Source organism: Heloderma suspectum, chromosome 6 (genome assembly GCF_057233095.1).
Source record: "Heloderma suspectum isolate Gila_16-S chromosome 6, 16-S_ref, whole genome shotgun sequence".
NCBI classification, from domain to species: domain Eukaryota; kingdom Metazoa; phylum Chordata; class Lepidosauria; order Squamata; family Helodermatidae; genus Heloderma; species Heloderma suspectum.
The window spans coordinates 108920268-108935546 of NC_139463.1; the positions used below are offsets into that span (position 1 = coordinate 108920268).

Below are 15279 nucleotides of genomic sequence, written 5' to 3' on the forward strand. Positions count from 1 at the left end.
TGTATGTAGTTGTGCAGTGGCTAAAGTGTTGGACTGGGTTGTGGGTAACCCCAAACCAAATCTCACTTGTGAAGTTCACTCTGGCTGCAATTCTGCTGCTACTTAAAAAGGTGTAAACCCCATTGAACTCAGTGGGAGTTACATCTGCTGAAACATGAATATTCTGTCCTGTAATTGTTTTTGTGTAAGATGTTGTATAAGACCCTCTGTCTTTTCCAAATCTTCCTTACTGGGTTGTTGTGAAGAAAAGATGTCCCTCTGAGCTTTGCAGAACAAGCACAGGACACAAAGCAATGACTACAGTCATAGAGCTATTCACTGATGGTGAGAAGATTTCATTGGGGGCCTTCCTGCTTCCCTCACCCCATAGAAAAATCCATCTCTCCCACCCTATATTCCCTCCAGGCTCTCTCTTGGGCACATCACCTTCTCAGCTTCTCTTGCTCCAAGCCTAAATTCTTGCTCTGTTCTGTCTGTCTGTCTGTCTCTTTCTTTCTTTCTTTCTTTCTTTCTTTCTTTCTTTCTTTCTTTCTTTCATCTCAGTCTCCCTCTACCTTATTTCAATATCCAAATCTACTGGATATTGAAATAAATCAATATCCAAATCAATATCCAAATCTACTGAAAATACACATTGCATTTGCAGGGAGGAACGGTGGCATTTTTTGGAGAAAGTCCAAATTCCACTTGGAGTACTTTGGATGACTACTTATGGATTCTTCTGACCAGGATGAATGCCCTGTGCCTGCCCCGAAGTTAGCTCCAAAACCATTTTCAGTAACTGAGGTCTAGAGAGATTTTGAACAGATCTAATCCTGACCTTTGGAGGTCTTTATTTCTCCCAGCTGAAGTGCTTTGAAATAATGATGGTGAATGTATACCACAAATGTAGAGAGAAATATAAAAGAGACAGGCTGATGTTGGAAAGCTGTGATTTATAGTAATTTATTTTGTCAACCTAACAGTGATAATTGGGCATAGAACATTTTTTCCCCTTAATACTAAAGAACTACTTACGCAAAAGTCTTTGAAAAATATGGGGGCTCCAGAAATGATGGCACATTGAAGTCCTGAAGTGTAACGGATACAAATTCACCAATGATAATCTCATCTGAAAAACCATATGATTGTGTTTGAACTATTGTTCTCCTACTGCATATGGAGGAGTTCAAACTCATGGCAGAAGAATAATGCAGCAAGAGCAGAAGCAACATCAGAAAGAATGCTGACAAATCTGGGGTCAACCCCCAACTGGACCCCTTCATGAACACCAGTGGCCACTGTCAACAACATCTGTCCTGACAGAAGATACAGAAAAAGATGGATTGATAAAGTGGAGACTGCCTGAAAACAGCTTCCTAGATTGGGGTGGAGCACATTGTTTGGACTCAGTGTAGAACATCACACTTCAAATATACTGGTTTTGGTAGGCAATTTGCACGTGCAGTTGGGCCTGTCATACCTCCAGGGGCTTCTGTACGTAGCATTCCTGATTACTGTAATTTTAATAATTGCAGTGCGGAACATCTGTTTTGCCTAAGTCCTCAAGTGTCAGAGCCAGCGATGCAAACAGGTCTCTGTGACCCCCCTCTAGGGCATGGTCTTCTCCAACCTGGAACAGTGCAATTGTCCAGAGAACTATGTTGGAGTGAAGCAGCCTCTTGGAGAGTGCACCTTACTTCCTGAATTGATAAGGATTGGCATAGGACTAGAGTGAAGAAACGGGATGGTGGATATTCAGTTGACATCCCTTCCTGGTCAAGGGCACTGGAACTCCACTACAGTCTACTCTGAGTAGCACAGGTTCTCCCTTTATTTTATTTATTTATTTATTTATTTATTTATTTATTTTTTCATTTCTATACCGCCCAACAGCCGAAGCTCTCTGGGTGGTTCACAAAAATGAATTCTTGACTCAATGGTCTCTCCCTGCTATTGACTTCAGTTTCATGTCACTGCATCTCTCACTTTAAGTATCAAGCTTGAGAATGGAGATGTGCAGCTACAAAGGAACACAGCTGAGAAGTGCTGGATGCCTGTGGATTCACAGATGAGAAGTTGAGAAAGGGTGGGTGGCAGGGCAGATGATTTTCATAAATGTGTACTCAGAAGCACTTCACTGAGCCTGTGTTTGTGTATGTGGGGGGGGAGCCTGTTAAGAGACTATGTGCTACTCACTCTGTCCTTCTCCCCAGCTCTGCACTCTCTGCTCTTCCCAGCTGGGGAAGCCCATTTTAACCCTCCCCTCTACTGCCCCAGTTGTTAATTGGCAGTGCTAATACTGCGCAGCTCCGACGGCACGAAGAATGAAATCAGTGCCATGCAGATGCGGCCCTGGAGTCTGATGGAATTGCTTCTGCAAAGGACCAACTGAAGAAGAGCCATTGGGTTGGACACAGACAGCATCACCACTTTGTTGCTTCCTCCTGAAGCCTGTGGGCTAAAGTAGGTGTCAGTGATGGAGCTGTAGAAGAGGCTGCCATCAGTCAGGTGGGAGGTGCCGATGTGAAAGGCCTTGCACCTCCCCGCCACAGAAAGCAGCTTCATCCCAGTGTGCAGTAGGGTGCTGTAGGTGCTTAGAGTGAAGAGGAAGGTGCAAAAGATGATCCAGGTGGTTGAGGTGGAGCCGGTCATCTCTGTCCCAGGGGCTGGGATGCAGGAGATGATCAGCAGAAGCAGTGATCCAAATGGGGGTTGCAGAACAGGAGCTGGCTGGGACACCAGGACTGCAGGGATGAGCAACCACAGCAAGGCACTGAACCAGCAGAGGTACCTTCCCAGCAGTCTCAGATGGACAGGAGCATTGAGTAATATAACGTGTGGCAGAGGGCCAAATGCTGATCCATAGCCATGCTGTCTCAGAGGAAGCACTCAATGGCTCTTAGGGCAAAGAAGAAGTTGAACTGGAGGAAATAAGCACAGAAGGAGACAACCCTGAGTGGGGACATGATTCCATGCTGCCTCTCCCAGACTGTTACTGCAGGCAGATACTTCATCAAGCAGGATACTTGATTTTGCCTGGGAAGAGGCCTGAGGTGGGAATTAAGTAGTGTGACCTTTGCTGCAGCTTAAGAGTTATGGAGGATTGTCAGTCCAGTCTCAGCTCCACTTCTGGACTGTAATGTTAACAGTGGTCTACATTATAGGGCTGTTTTAAGCTACAGGTTTAGTTGCAAGAGGGGTAGAACCCGAAAGAAGGGTTTAACAGTGTGCTATACCGCAGGGGTAACAGTATACTGTACTACAGTGTGGGAATGAAAGCAATGTGTAACACTGCAAGGTTGTTGTAAGCTAATGTCTCAGCTTCAGCTTAACTTGTAGAGGTCTAATACCTCTGGGCAATACTGAAGTGTGACTGTAAACACTCTGAGCCTGACTTGCAGTATTCAGTGTGACCTACACTGCAGGGCTGTCCTAAGCCACTCTTCTAGCCACAGCCCCTTCCAACTTGCAATATGGGGACAGTGAGCTACTGCAGGAACTTTTCTCTTTGCTGATACTTGGTGTGTGTGTGTGTGTGTGTGTGTGTGTGGTTGGGTGTTGTTGTTGGAGGGTATGGACACACCTGGGCCCAGTCCCAGCTATATTAAAATCTTGGATTTTTCCATTGATTTCCATGGGAAGTTCTCACTTACATTCCAAGTGATTTTTGAGTGGAAACTACGGAATAACTTCTCCAGATAACAAGATCTTTCTCTCTACCCTTTTTATATCTATGGGTCTCTTAGTCTGTCCTCCTTTTACAAAATGTTGCATTCTCTCTCTCTCTCTCTCTCTCTCTCTCTCCTGCTTTTGTGTGTTTCTCCTCTCCACAGTCACCCAGCATTGTGGGGCAACTGAGCATACTCATTCTTCACTGGGTTGGTTTGGGGTCCTCCCCCCCATGCCCCACCCCTCACCATAACACACACACACACACTTAGGAGCTTTTTCCCCCTAAAGATTTTTAGTACTTCTGCTGAAATCAATATGTACATGTTAAATAGGAAAAAAACTGGGATGTCTTTTAGCCTTAATGAACAGTAGTGGGATTAGAAGACCCAATTTCTCTGTCCTTGATAGCAGAGCCAATATCTTTCACTATCAACACCACAGTTGTGAAAGAACTAGGGATGGCAGAGAATTTCTCCCCAAATCTTCGGGAGGCTGAGCGCCAACGCATTCGGCCCCCCGAAATCGGCGGTGAAATTCTCCCCCCCGCCCCCCCCCCCGGGATGGGACTTACCTTTGGCGAATGTCCCTCCCGGCGGCGGGTCCCAACGGCGGTTCGTCGGCCTTTCGTCGGGGGTGGAGGCGGCAGCCGGTCTTCCGAACGGCTGCCGCCGCCGCCATTACAAAGTGTAAAAAAACAAACAAACCCCGTGATAGGCTACATAACGATTAACGTAGCCTATCACGGCTAGATTTCCAAAGTCAGCCATGATAGGCTACGTAAATCATTACGTAGCCTATCACGGGTGACTTTGAAAAAAAAACCCGCGCGTACGCAAATTTGCGTTCCTTATTTGGTCCCGGTAGTCTACGTAAAGATTTATGTAGACTACGCTGTAAATCTTTACATAGACTACCGGGACCAAATAAGGAATGCAAATTTGCGTACGCACGGGTTTTTTTTTCCAAAGTCACCCGTGATAGGCTACGTAACGATTAACGTAGCCTATCATGGCTGACTTTGGAAATCTAGCTGTGATAGGCTACGTTAATCGTTACGTAGCCTATCACGGGGTTTGTTTGTTTGTTTGTTTTACACTTTGTTTCACGGCCGGGGAGACGGGGTGCTTCTCCCCGTCCTGAATTTCGGCCGGGCGAGGCGGGAAGCCTCCCCCCCCGGCCTGAATTTCAGCTGAACGAGGCGGGATGCCTCCCCCCCCTCGCCTGAACTTCGGGGGGAGAAGCAAAGCACCTCCCCCCACCATGAAGCACCCCTGCGAAAAGGTAAGTGACTTTCGTACATCCCTAGAAAGAAGATGCTTTAAGGATATACGGAGCATACTCAGTACTAGTACTCAGTACCTGTCCTGCTCAGTACCAGTTATCCTCACTCTCAGCAGGTTCTCCGATAGAGGACTCTTGCAATTCCAGCATCTTGGATGGAAGTAATCCTGTTGGCTTTCAAAACACATGAACCACCATGGAGCAATTGCTCCCAATGGATTACTGGAGCCACAGTGGTGCTCCCACTACCACCACTGTTCTTTCCAATCCAGACAAAGATTGATGCAATTGAAAGAGATGCATTGAGCAATATGTGTAGCTTATCCATTTGAACATACAAGCTGGTACCTTCAAAAGAAGCCAGGTCAAGCTTGATGACAGCTCTGGGTAACTTGTTCTTTGTGCTGGCCAGATACTTCCTTCACCTCCCACCACCCTGACTATGAGCCTTGGGGACATGGAAGATAACAAGGAGGATGCTAATGGAGAAGTGGAAAAGGGGGTTAAATATAGCTCAGATAGTGTGGCAGCTTTCTAGGCAGGTCTCCTTATTTCTTCTAATAAGTATCTCTCATCCAAACTCTCATCCAAGACTATTTGAAATACCACATTCTCCCATATGAGCCTGCCTGGGACTTAATGGCCTGCCATTCCTAAGGCTGGCATCACTTCCACTCTCAATTCTAACCATTCTTTTTCCTTACTAACTGCTCTCTGGTGTTCAGCTCAGGCCTCAGCATAATAATGTAGAACTTGGGGAGGAAGATGCAACCCAATAAGCCAGATCCTGAGGCCAAGATGGAGAAGACCTCCACAGCCACCATGTATTTCCCCCTAGTGCTTAGGTAAGTTGGTACAAAAGACACCCAAACACTGCAGAAGACCAACATGCTGAAAGTGATCAGTTTGGCTTCATTAAAAGCATCAGGCAACTTTCTGGCAAAGAAAGCCACCGTGAAGCTGATGAGGGCCAAAAGCCCCATGTAGCCCAGGACAATGTAGAACATGAGGGATGAGCCTTCATGACATTGAACTATGATGGTGTCAAGCTGGGAGTGCATGTCAAACTCTGGGAAGGGGGGAGAAGTTGCCAGCCACACAGCACAGATGCAGGCTTGAGTAAGAGAACACAGAATTATAACTGATACTGCAAGTCTCTTCCCCACCCATTTCCTCATCGTGTTTCCAAGCTTTGTGGCCATGAAGGCCAAGACCACAGTGATGGTCTTTGCTAACACACAAGCAACAGCGATGGAGAAGATGATGCCAAACACTGTTTGCCGCAGAAGGCAGGTCACCTTCCCAGGCCACCCAATGAATAAGAAGGAGCAGAGAAAGCAGAGCAGCAGAGAGGACAGCAGGGCACACGTGATGCTCCAGTTGTTGGCTTTGACAATGGGAGTATTGTGGTGGTGAATGAAGGTACACATCACAACAAGTGTGATCACAGAAAGAAAAAGAGTTAAGGATGTCAGAACTACTCCCAAGGGCTCCTCATAAGATAGGTAGCGTATTTCTTTGGGAATACATTGGTCCTGGTTTTTGTCAGGATACTGATCCTCTGGGCACGTCTCACATTGGTCTGCATCTGAAAGTAAGAAACAAAGTCTCAGTATTTCCAGAATGAACAGAACTTCAGCTTTTGTCTACCCTGATCTTGCAGCAAACAAATTATATTCCACAGCTTCCTCTGTTTTCCAACATCCATGATGGTTGCTCTCTCAGGTTGGCCTCTGTGAAAGGGAATTGGTTTTATCTTATGCTTGTGTTTGTTTGTTTGTTTGGAGAATGTTTGCTGTTTATATTACTACATCTGTTTTAATTATGTGAATTTTACTATTGTATGCCACCTTGGAGGGCTCCTATCCTGAAAGGCAGCCAATACATATTTCAAAAAGAAATAAAAGAAATATCTTTGTGTGTAATATCGTTGTGTGCGATATAATGTAATTCCCTAGACCTGGATTTAAAACACCTGTAACTCTGCATTCTTTCACTTACCCATCTGGACTGAAATCCTCCCTTGGGGGCACTCAATGCAATCGTAGCAACACACTTCCTTCCCCTGCTGGATGAACCTGCTCTGTCCCGGGTGGCAGCTCTCGACACAGGTGGAACTGGGCAGTGTCTAATGGTAACCAAAAGGAAGGACATTTGGGATGGAGAGTGTGCAGTAAAGCATCTGAGGTGTTCTGTGTCCTTCAACTAAGGGCAGATACCACTTCTCAAGAAGGAACCCTAGACTGTTTTAGTATTTATTATTTGCTAAAGACAAGGGCAGGGGGGATGTCCTCTAACTACTGTCACCTGAACAGCCATCTAATCAATAACAATCAGAGAGTCTCAGTTTCTTGGCTGCTCTTCCAAATTATCACTCTTGGAATATAAATTTTCCTACAGGAATAAGGACATCCCCCCCCCCCATAATTCTGAGAATTTCCACAGGAATATAGTAATTTCTTGGAACCAGCATCATGGGTCCCCATCTTGGATGCCAAGATCTCAGCATGATCAAAGTCTAACCATATCTGTTTTCAAAAAGATATAATCAGAATAACTGGATTTGAGTTAGCTCTAACCTTTTAAAAATGTTGTCGGAGTTTTTCCATACATGTGTGTAAAAAAATACATGAACCAATTATTTCTAATCTACTAACAGCAGCAAAGTTTATCATGGCTAAGAACTGGAAACATGCAAAAATAATTAGTCATAGTGAATGGATAACCACATTTTGGCAATTAGGAAAATCTGTAAATATCAGTGAAATGGGGAGAGCAATCCTACGGACCCTGGGTAGTGCTCAAAAAAACTCAGAAGGGGGAGTCAGAGATCTACCCCCTTCCCCTCACAGCTAGAGTGGAGAGAGCTGTGCTGGCTGCTTCTCCAACCTAAGTTGGAGGAAAATCAACCTCAGAGGGGGGAAAAGGGGGCATAGTGGTGGGCAGGGAGGGGAGGAAATGGGACATGCCTGTATAGGATTTATCCTGTGCCTTCTCCAGCCTCCCTCCTTCCCTCCCCCTCTGAAGCACACTCACTAGATGTACTGAAAGCATATTCTGATCAAGTGTCAACCATCCTGGATACCAGTATCCAGAATATGCTTAAAAATAATGATGATAATATTGATGATGATGATGAAAATAAAAATAACGATCATTCCCACCTCATTAAACCTGTGATTCCACACAATTGCACTTCCATTAATGGTGAACCCGTTCTCTCGAGAAGCCTGGGGTTCCATCCTTCCAATTTGGACTCTCTGGAATGATTGATTGGGGAAGGTGACCAAGTTGATCAGATCATATCCCCCTGCCAGGTCCCCATTGTCATCCAAAAATATTTCTTCCCCAGCACTATTATTGAAGCGGATGCTTCTCAGAAAAGTGTGAAGCTGAATTGGAGGATAATTTTTTAAATTAATTTGATGTGTTTATTTATTAAAGGATTTATAAACCACCCTTCATCCTCACACAAACCAGGGTGGCCAAACAGTCAGAAAGGGTAATGTGACTTCCTTGGAATTTAGCAGCATGTTCCATTTAGGGTGCTTCCAGACAAACCTTTTATCAGGCAACCCCCTGCCCCTTTCACGTGATTTTACAGGAGGTCCAGATGCTGCTGCCTTCGATTTGTAACCCTCCTGTATCTCCCCATGGCTTTTTTTGCTCACCATCTTTCCCTGGTACGGAGAGAAAGGTGGAATAGCTGCACAGGATCTGTGACTGGTAGTGCCAGAACCCTCCATCTGGAAGCACCCTGCCACTTTCAAAGTCTTTTCCTAAAGTATCAGTGTCACCAAAGATGAATTTGCAAGTGCCTGTACTTGCCAAATGTTCAAAACTGCTTGATACAAGCTCGGAAGGCCGATGAGCAATGACATAGATAGTCCAGTGGTGTTTCCAGGACTTCACCATGAACCCATGAAGCTTTCATATTCTGACTCAGACCACTGTTTTTCTGTCTCAGTCATTCTGTTGGGGCTGGCACCAGCTCTTCAGAGTGCCTGGCAGGTGCTCGCACCCTCCCCTGCTACCAGAGTCCCCTCTTTTAACTGGAGGATCCAGGGATTGGATCAGGTTTCTTCACCATGTGATGCATGTGAAAGGGTTCTGAGCTCATCCTGGTGGCAGTGGTTGGTAGACTAGGAAAAAGCTCAGTGAAGTTTATTTCATGTCAACACTCAACCTTAAAACATATGAAGCAATGATACAAAAATTAAATAAATATCTCATTTTATCAGATATTATTTGCAGCATGTGATGATAATGGGGGAAGATGCTAGGCATAGAAATTTCTTTGGACCAATGGAGGTACATCTTCTATAGCAGACCTAAAATCTCCCCAACTTTTTTTTTTTTTAAATACAGTGCTACAATGTTGGCACATGACACCACAAACCATGGCAAAGTTATTCCCCAATGTTAGGCGTGCTTGTTGGAGATTAGGGGAAACAGATACAGGTTTCCTTCATGGTGGACTTGCCAAGAAACCCAGCAGCTTGGCTGTTAGCAGGAGCTGCCCCCTTTCAGCATGCAACTCCTTTGCTGAGGGAACTGAACTGGCTGCCTATTCGCTACCAGGCCAGGTTTAAGTAGGGGTGGACGAAAGTCCCTTACCTGTCCTCGAAGGATGTTCGCGGTGGGGGGGAGGCACTTCGCTGCTCCCCCCGCGAAGTTCAGGCCGCGGGGGAGGCTTCCCGCCTCGCCCGGCCGCGAACTTGAAAGTTTAAAAAAACAACAACACGCCCCCTGATAGGCTCCGTGACGATTAACGTAGCCTATCACGGCTAGATCTGCAAAGTCAGCCATGATAGGCTACGTCAATCGTCATGTAGCCTATCACGGGTGACTTAAAAAAAAAAAAAGCACGTACGCTAATGGCGGCCCCCACAGGGAGCCGCCATTCGCGTTCCTTATTTGGTCGCTGTAGTCTACGTAAAGATTTACGTAGACTACGGCGAAAATAAGGGCAACGCTATTTGCGTTGCCTTTATTTTCGCCGTAGTCTACGTAAACCTTTACGTAGACTACAGCGACCAAATAAGGAATGGGAATGGCGGCTCCCTATGGGGGCCGCCATTATCCGTACGTGCTTTTTTTTTTTTTTTTTAAAGTCACCCGTGATAGGCTACATGACGATTGACATAGCCTATCACGGCTGACTTTGCAGATCTAGCCGTGATAGGTTACATTAATCGTCACATAGCCTATCATGGGGGCATTTTTTTTCTTTCTTTTATTGGAATGGCGGCGGCGGCAGCTGGTCGAAAGACCGGCTGCCGCTCCCGCCCCGCACGAACACCCGCCGAACTGCCGGCCGGACCCGCCGCCGGGAGGGGCATTTGGCGAAGGTAAGTCCCGTCCCGGGGGGGGGGTGCGGGGTGCGGGGGGGGTGCGGAGGATTTCTTCCCGAAACTTGTTCGGGGGGCCGAACATGTTGGCGCTCGGCCCCCCAAAGTTTCGGGGAGAAATTCTCCGCCATCCCTAGGTTTAAGGTTTTTGTACTAGTATACGAAGCCCTAAACAAGTTGGGACCAGGATACCTGCGAGAGCACCTTCTCCCTTACCAACCTGCCTGGTCACTGAGGTCATCAGAGGGCTCGCTCCTGGTGGTTCCACATGGACCTATGGCGTGATTGGAATCCACTCAGAGAAGAGCCTTCAGTGTGCCAGCCCCCCTCCTGTGGAATTCCCTCCCTTTGGAGGTCAGGCCGGTGCCGACATTGTGCCACTTTCGGCGTTGCTATTTCAGGAAGCCTTCCTTGCGTGAGTGGCTGCAGTTTATCCAATTTGGCTTTATCAGAACTCTGTTTCATTCTTTAAAAAATGCAATTATTTTAACATGGTGTTTTTACTCTTTATCCTGTTTGCTGTTCACTGCTCCGAGCTCTTTGGCTGTGGAGCAGTATACAAATAGTGTAAATAAATAAATAAATAAATAAATAAATAAATAAATAAGAAACAACAGCAGTAGCTTCTGGGAAATTGTCATAGCCCATTTAACAGAACATATTCTGTTTAACCTAACAGAATATTTGGAGATCCTATAGCAATGAACCGTCTGTACAACTTGCTGGGAAATCTTAATGGTGTTTTAAGAAATGAGCATGTGGAATTGGTGAAATTGTTTTTAACAGCTTGAAAATTACACATAGCTTCTAAATAGAGATTAGCCAGCACTCCTGCTTTCAAGGAATGGTGAAATAAGGTATGATGCAATGCATCAATGTTAAATTAAAAGAATTCATTCTCCTGAATGAAGACAGATAACAAAAAGAAAAATGTGAAGAACTTTGGATGCCATTTATTATATGAAAGAATTTAATTTCGAAATAGTCCAAAATAGGGCAGCAAGATTGTTAACAATGACTGGCTAATGAAATCACATTACGCCAGGACTTTTCCAGGTACATTGGCTGCCAGTCCATTTCCAGGCCCAATTCCAAGTGCTGGTATTAACATTCAAAGCCCTAAACAGCTTGGGGCCAGGTTATCTGAAGGACCGCCTCCTCCCAAATGTGCCTGCCTGGACCCTAAGATCATCCTCAGGGGTCCTTCTCCATGAACCCCTGCCAAAGGAAGTGAGGCGGGTGGCTACCAGGAAGAGGGCCTTTTCTGCTATGGCACCCTGGCTGTGGAATGAGCTCACTAGAGAGGTTGGCCTGGTGCCTACGTTGTACTCTTTCCAGCACCAGGTGAAGGCCTTTTTATTATTCCAGTGTTTTAGCATTTTGGCTTCCTAGTCTTTTAGCTTTGGTGTTTAAGATTTGTATTTTAAATCTCTACATTGCTGCTAGGTTTTCTTCTGGCTGTACTGTTCTATTGTAGTTTTGAGCTTTCATATTTTATATTGTTTTATGCTGCTCCTTGTGGTTTTCATTTTTGTGACCCACCCAGAGAGCTTTTGCTATTGGGCAGTATAGAAATCAATCAATCAATCAATCAATCAATCAATAGCTTTTGTATTATTAGAAAATATTTTGAAGGGGACACTAGATAGCTACATAGAGATTGTGAAAGACAGGAAAATTAGATTTAGAATGCTTACTGACTGTTAGAATCAGGCGGTCATCTAGCCTATAAGATTTCTTATATGTCTTGGACTTTTTGGTATTGTTTGAGATGTTTTATTCATTTCTATATTTAGAATAAATTATTTATTTTAACAATTGGGCTTCTGAACATGTGCAGAGTGTTTCCCTCTCAGACAAGGGACCATTACAGTTGGCCTGCTCTCGTCAGGGATTAGGGAGATAGGCTTCCATGTCAGGGAAGGTTGGTTTTGCCTGGGGACCTCTCTTCTTATGAATTGAGAATTGTATATCACCTGCCCAGGTGTGATGAGCAGCATCTAATTCAGCTCCAGCTCATGTCCTGCCACTGTTTCATTTACAATGCTAGGATACAATTGGCTAGCTAGTCCACCATTCTTCTTGGATTAATTCTTGTTTAATTGGCCATATCTGATATGGGCAACCAAAATGATCAAGAGTTTCGAACATCTCGCCTATTAGGAAAGAATGAGGCCTGTGCAGTTGGGGTTGGTTGGGGGGAAAAATGATGAGTAAGTAGTGTCATGATAGAGGTATATCAAATTATGAATGGTAAGAGGTGGTGGTCTCTCTCTGTCATTATACTAGAACCCCAATGGTTTGGAATTTGATTTGGGATCGGTAAATGGAAGTCCTATGTCATTTGAGGCATAATTCAACAGTATTGTCCTCTGGCCTAGCAGGCTTGAAAAGGGAGTAAGACAAATTGCACATGAGAGTCATCATTACAGGAAGAGGATGAGATATTGCTCTTCAGCAGTGCCTTGAAAGCTGGGTCTGTTCACAGGCTTTTCTCCCCTCCATGGTTGATCTATGATTTTGCTCGTCTTCTATTTGTCATGTTCATAACATGGTTCCCTGCTACTGTACGATGTCCCATAAATTTCTCTGTACTTGTGTCTACCTGCCATGGCTGAATTTTCTGGAGCTTCCATCTGTCCCCATCTCCTCTTGATTTCTGTGTGGTTCTGGCTAAATACATGGCATGGAGAGCATGTGCAATGGCATAGACAGCATTGTAGATACTGTAGCTCTGCCCAGACATTTCCATTTCAAAGGTAGATTCAGGGAGGCTCCTCAGCTCCTCCCCCCCAGTGCAGTTCTCATTGCCCTGTGCATAAAGATTATATTGTGGGAGTGAACAGAGAAATGCAGTCATCCAGAACTCCTGGATGTCATACATATTTGACTGATATGGATTGATGCTCTCAAGAAAGTCCAGGAATCCTGGCACCACATTTGCATGGAGACTGAATGACAAGGTGCCATTGAAAGTTTGTGTGGTGAAATTGTCCCTACCCAAAACAGCAGTGTAATCCCATTCAGCTGTTGTGATCCATACCCTCTCCACAGGGTTGTGATTAAAAATTTCATCAGAGTGCAAAATTAGTTGTAAACCTGCAAGAGATTGATAGTCTCCATAGACCAGAATCACATTGATTTCACTTAAAGAAAGAAGTGATCGAATTGGTCTCATTTTTTCTTCAATTATTTCCCTTGGTGAAAACTCTGACACTATTGGGATCACATGCATCCAAGCAATGCAAATCTTACTCTGCAAAAGCTTTGGTCTCAGGGTTCGAAGAAAGGTTTCCCCACTATCATCATCTGAAGCAACGAGGCCAATCCAGTTCCATCCAAAATGTTTGAGCAGCTGAATAATCCCCAAATACTGAGGGTCTTCATTTGGGACCATCCGGTAGAAAGAAGGGAACTGAATTTTGTCCCTCAGCACTGGATCAAAGGAGCCATAGCTGAGCTAATAAGAATGATATGGTGTTCTTTAGTCTGAGAAAACCATCCCTTTCATCTTAAACATGAACTAACACTGACCAAATATCTGCCAAAGGTATGATCTTGGTGCAATTGAGCAGGACCTTTCTAGCAAATGATGTGTTTTCTAAGATCCCTATCTTATGCTTCCTAGTAAATTTACCTGGTACTAGCAGTATTCAACTTACATACAGTAGTAAGTAGGATGTGGAAGAAACTGGCTTTCTCAAGTTTATATTCCTGCAATGATTCATTCACAGCTTGGATTCTTAAGTTGCCATCCTATACCAATGTACATGAGAGTAAGTCCCTCTGACCACAGTGTGATTTCTTCTGGGTATACATATATAGGATTGCGCTCTACGTATTGGGAGTTCTTGTTCCCAGGAATCACCATAGATTGTGAAATGTCAATGCTGCCAGTCAATGCAGCTCAGTGGGTTGGTCAGAGACCTTTTCCCCTAGCAATTTTATGCAGTACACAAATACATGCAAAAACTCTCATTCTGGTTGCCTCTGTCTAATTCTAAACACGTACCTGTGGTATCTTGTAGGTATTAAAGATACTGGCCATCTGAATGGAGTTTGGGGAGGTGAGACCACCAATGACAGCCATTAATTTATCTTCCCTGACACAGTTGTAATTGGGAGGATCCCTTTGTCCCGTAAAGAGAAAATTCATAATGTTCCCACAGGTTTGCATTGAATCAAAAGCATTGTCATTAATCTTGGAACTCAGTGTAGTGTTGGGTAATAATTCAACATCCTTGTTGATCTCTTGGATGGCAAAAAAAAAGGCAAGGATATGCTGGTAGTTTTTAGGGATCATGCTGCAATGAGATTTTCATATCATCTTAATTCTTGACATCAGAGATCCAACTGCATTACAATTTGTATTGTGATTTGCCCATCTAAGCAATGTGGATGCTGTCATACATACTATAGAAAAGTCTCTTGCACGTACTAATGATATGAGGATTGTCTCCTAAGAAAGCAGATGTATGTAAATAGTACAGCCAACATAATGTCCCAAGACATGGTCGGAAGGCATATGAGGCAGCTACTTTGCTGAAGCTAAGCAAGTCTGGGTCTGGTCAGTGCTTGGAGGGGAGACCACCTGGGAATTGCATGTAGCCACCTTGAGTTCCACAATGGAAGAAAGGTGGAATATAAATGTAACAAACAAACAAACAAACACATGTAATCTAATGCTGTGCCATGGATGAACTGTTGGACTGGGAGGTTGGAAACACAAACTAAACCCCTGTTGACCTGTGAGGTTCACTTAGGCTGGAATTCTGATCCCAGACCATTAGGTGTAAACCTTGTTTAATACAGTCGGACTTATTTCTGAGTAAACATGAACAGGATGGCTTGTAATTATTCTTGTGTGAGACTCTCTCTCTTTTCCTGACCCACCTTACTAGTTTGTTGTGAATTTGTAATGTCCCTCTGACATTTGCAGAGCAAGCAGAGGACAAATACAAATAACTGCAGGCACAAAGCCATTGGTGGTAGG

At 44.6% G+C, this 15279-nt stretch overlaps 1 protein-coding gene across 1 annotated transcript; it reads right to left on the bottom strand.

The window, feature by feature from the left end:
- Positions 1-5618: 5618 nt before the first annotated feature.
- On the bottom strand, positions 5619-14589 carry LOC146342406 (vomeronasal type-2 receptor 26-like). Its single transcript, XM_084807828.1, has 5 exons — positions 14299-14589; positions 12892-13746; positions 8100-8327; positions 6937-7063; positions 5619-6523 (listed from the first exon to the last, which is right to left on the bottom strand). The coding sequence occupies exons 1-5, from the start codon at positions 14587-14589 to the stop codon at positions 5619-5621; spliced, it is 2406 nt and encodes an 801-aa protein (XP_084663954.1).
- Between the last annotated feature and the right edge of the window lie 690 nt (positions 14590-15279).